Raw genomic sequence first — 1,779 nt, 5'->3', positions numbered from 1 at the left:
ACCCCAATCCCATATCCCAATCCCATAATTTCTCACCAATGAGAACAGGTCATTCTGCAGTCCCAGTCGATCCACGGGCGGCAGGAACAGCCCAGGTCTGATCCCATATCCCAATCCCATATCCCATATCCCATATCCCATATCCCATATCCCATATCCCATATCCCATACCCCAAACCCCAATCCCATATTCACTCACCAGTGAGAACAGGTCATTCTGCAGTCCCAGTCGATCCACGGGCGGCAGGAACAGCCCAGGTCTGATCCCATACCCCATATCCTGATCCCATATCCCATATCCCATATCCCATATCCCATATCCTGATCCCATATCCCATATCCCAATCCCATATTTCCTCACCAATGAGAACAGATCATTCTGCAGTCCCAGTCGATCCACCGGCGGCAGGAACAGCCCAGCCCCGATCCCATACCCCATATCCCATATCCCATATCCTGATCCCATATCCCATATCCCAATCCCATATTTCTCACCAATGAGAACAGATCATTCTGCAGTCCCAGTCGATCCACCGGCGGCAGGAACAGCCCAGGTCTGATCCCATATCCCATATCCCATACCCCAATCCCAATCCCATAATTTCTCACCAATGAGAACAGATCATTCTGCAGCCCCAGCCGATCCACCGGCGGCAGGCTGAGGTCGCGGATGGCCGGCACGAGGCTCTGCAGCATGGCCGGGCTGTACTGGGTCCGGTAAAAACCCACCGTGCCCACGTTCAGCTGGGGGCAAAAAATCACAAAAATATCACAGATGGGGGCAAAAATATCACAAATCGGCAAAAATATCACAAATCAGGGGCAAAAATATCACAAATCAGGGGCAAAAATATCACAAATCAGGGGAAAAAAATCACAAATCAGACAAAAAAAAATCACAAATCAGGGGAAAAAATATCAAAATTGGGGGCAAAAATATCACAAATTGGGAGCAAAATATCACAGATTGGGGGCAAAAATATCACAAATTGAGGCAAAAATATCACAAATCAGCAAAAAAATCATAAGTTGGGGGCAAAAATCACACATCGGGGCAAAAATATCACAAATCAGGGGCAAAAATATCACAAATTGGGAGCAAAAATATCACAAATTAGAGGCAAAAATTTGTGTTTGTAGAGGGTATGTGGTTTGTGTTATGTGTGTTTACACAGAGAGTGTTTTCTGTTTATGTGTTGGAATAAAATGAGGTTTATATTTGTAGAAATKACTTAAATTTATAAATTTTATATTTGTATTGTTACGTGAAGTGTGATTTGTATTTATAGATTGTTACATAAAATGAGGTTTTATTTCATTGAAGAAAATAAGGGGAAAAAGGGGAAAGAGGGAAGAAAAGAGAAGGGAAGGAAAGGGTGAGAAAAGGGGGAGAAAGGGGAAAAAAGAAGGGGAAAAAGAAGGGAAAAAAGGGGAAAAGAAGGGAAAAAGGGGAAAAAAGAAGGGGAAAAAGGGAAAAGAAAGGGAAAAGAGGGAAGGAAAAAGGAGGGAAGAAAAGCGGGGGAAAAGGGTGAGAAAAGAGGGAGAAAAGGGGAAAAAAGAAGGGGAAAAAGGGGAAAAAAGAAGGGAAAAAAGGGAAAAAAGGGAAAAAAAGGAAAAGAAGGGGAAGGAAATGGAACTGTCGATGCTGACCTTGACCCAGTGCTCGGGTTTGGTGTCCTTGAGCACCACGGTGAGCTCGGGCTGGTCCATCAGGATCTGCAGCTTGGCACAGGCGGGAGCTGCGCTGGTGCAGACACTGATGGGAACCATCCAGAGAGG

General features: G+C 44.9%; 1 protein-coding gene across 1 annotated transcript in view; it reads right to left on the bottom strand.

Annotated features, from left to right (window-relative positions):
• Positions 1 to 1,779, bottom strand: part of NPEPPS (aminopeptidase puromycin sensitive) — a 9,449-nt gene that overhangs the window by 5,725 nt on the left and 1,945 nt on the right. The window contains exons 3-4 of the mRNA XM_057388753.1: positions 1,651 to 1,779; positions 610 to 744 (exon numbers count right to left, since the gene is read on the bottom strand). The exon at positions 1,651 to 1,779 is cut by the window's right edge and continues 22 nt beyond it. Of these exons, the coding sequence (XP_057244736.1) occupies positions 610 to 744; positions 1,651 to 1,779 (264 nt within the window). The remainder of the gene's footprint in view (positions 1 to 609; positions 745 to 1,650) is intronic.

Source organism: Malurus melanocephalus, unplaced genomic scaffold, assembly GCF_030028575.1.
Source record: "Malurus melanocephalus ecotype Western Australia unplaced genomic scaffold, MMel_1.1 scaffold_2441, whole genome shotgun sequence".
Taxonomy (NCBI): Eukaryota; Metazoa; Chordata; class Aves; order Passeriformes; family Maluridae; genus Malurus; species Malurus melanocephalus.
This window is presented reverse-complemented; position numbering and strand designations above follow the sequence as displayed.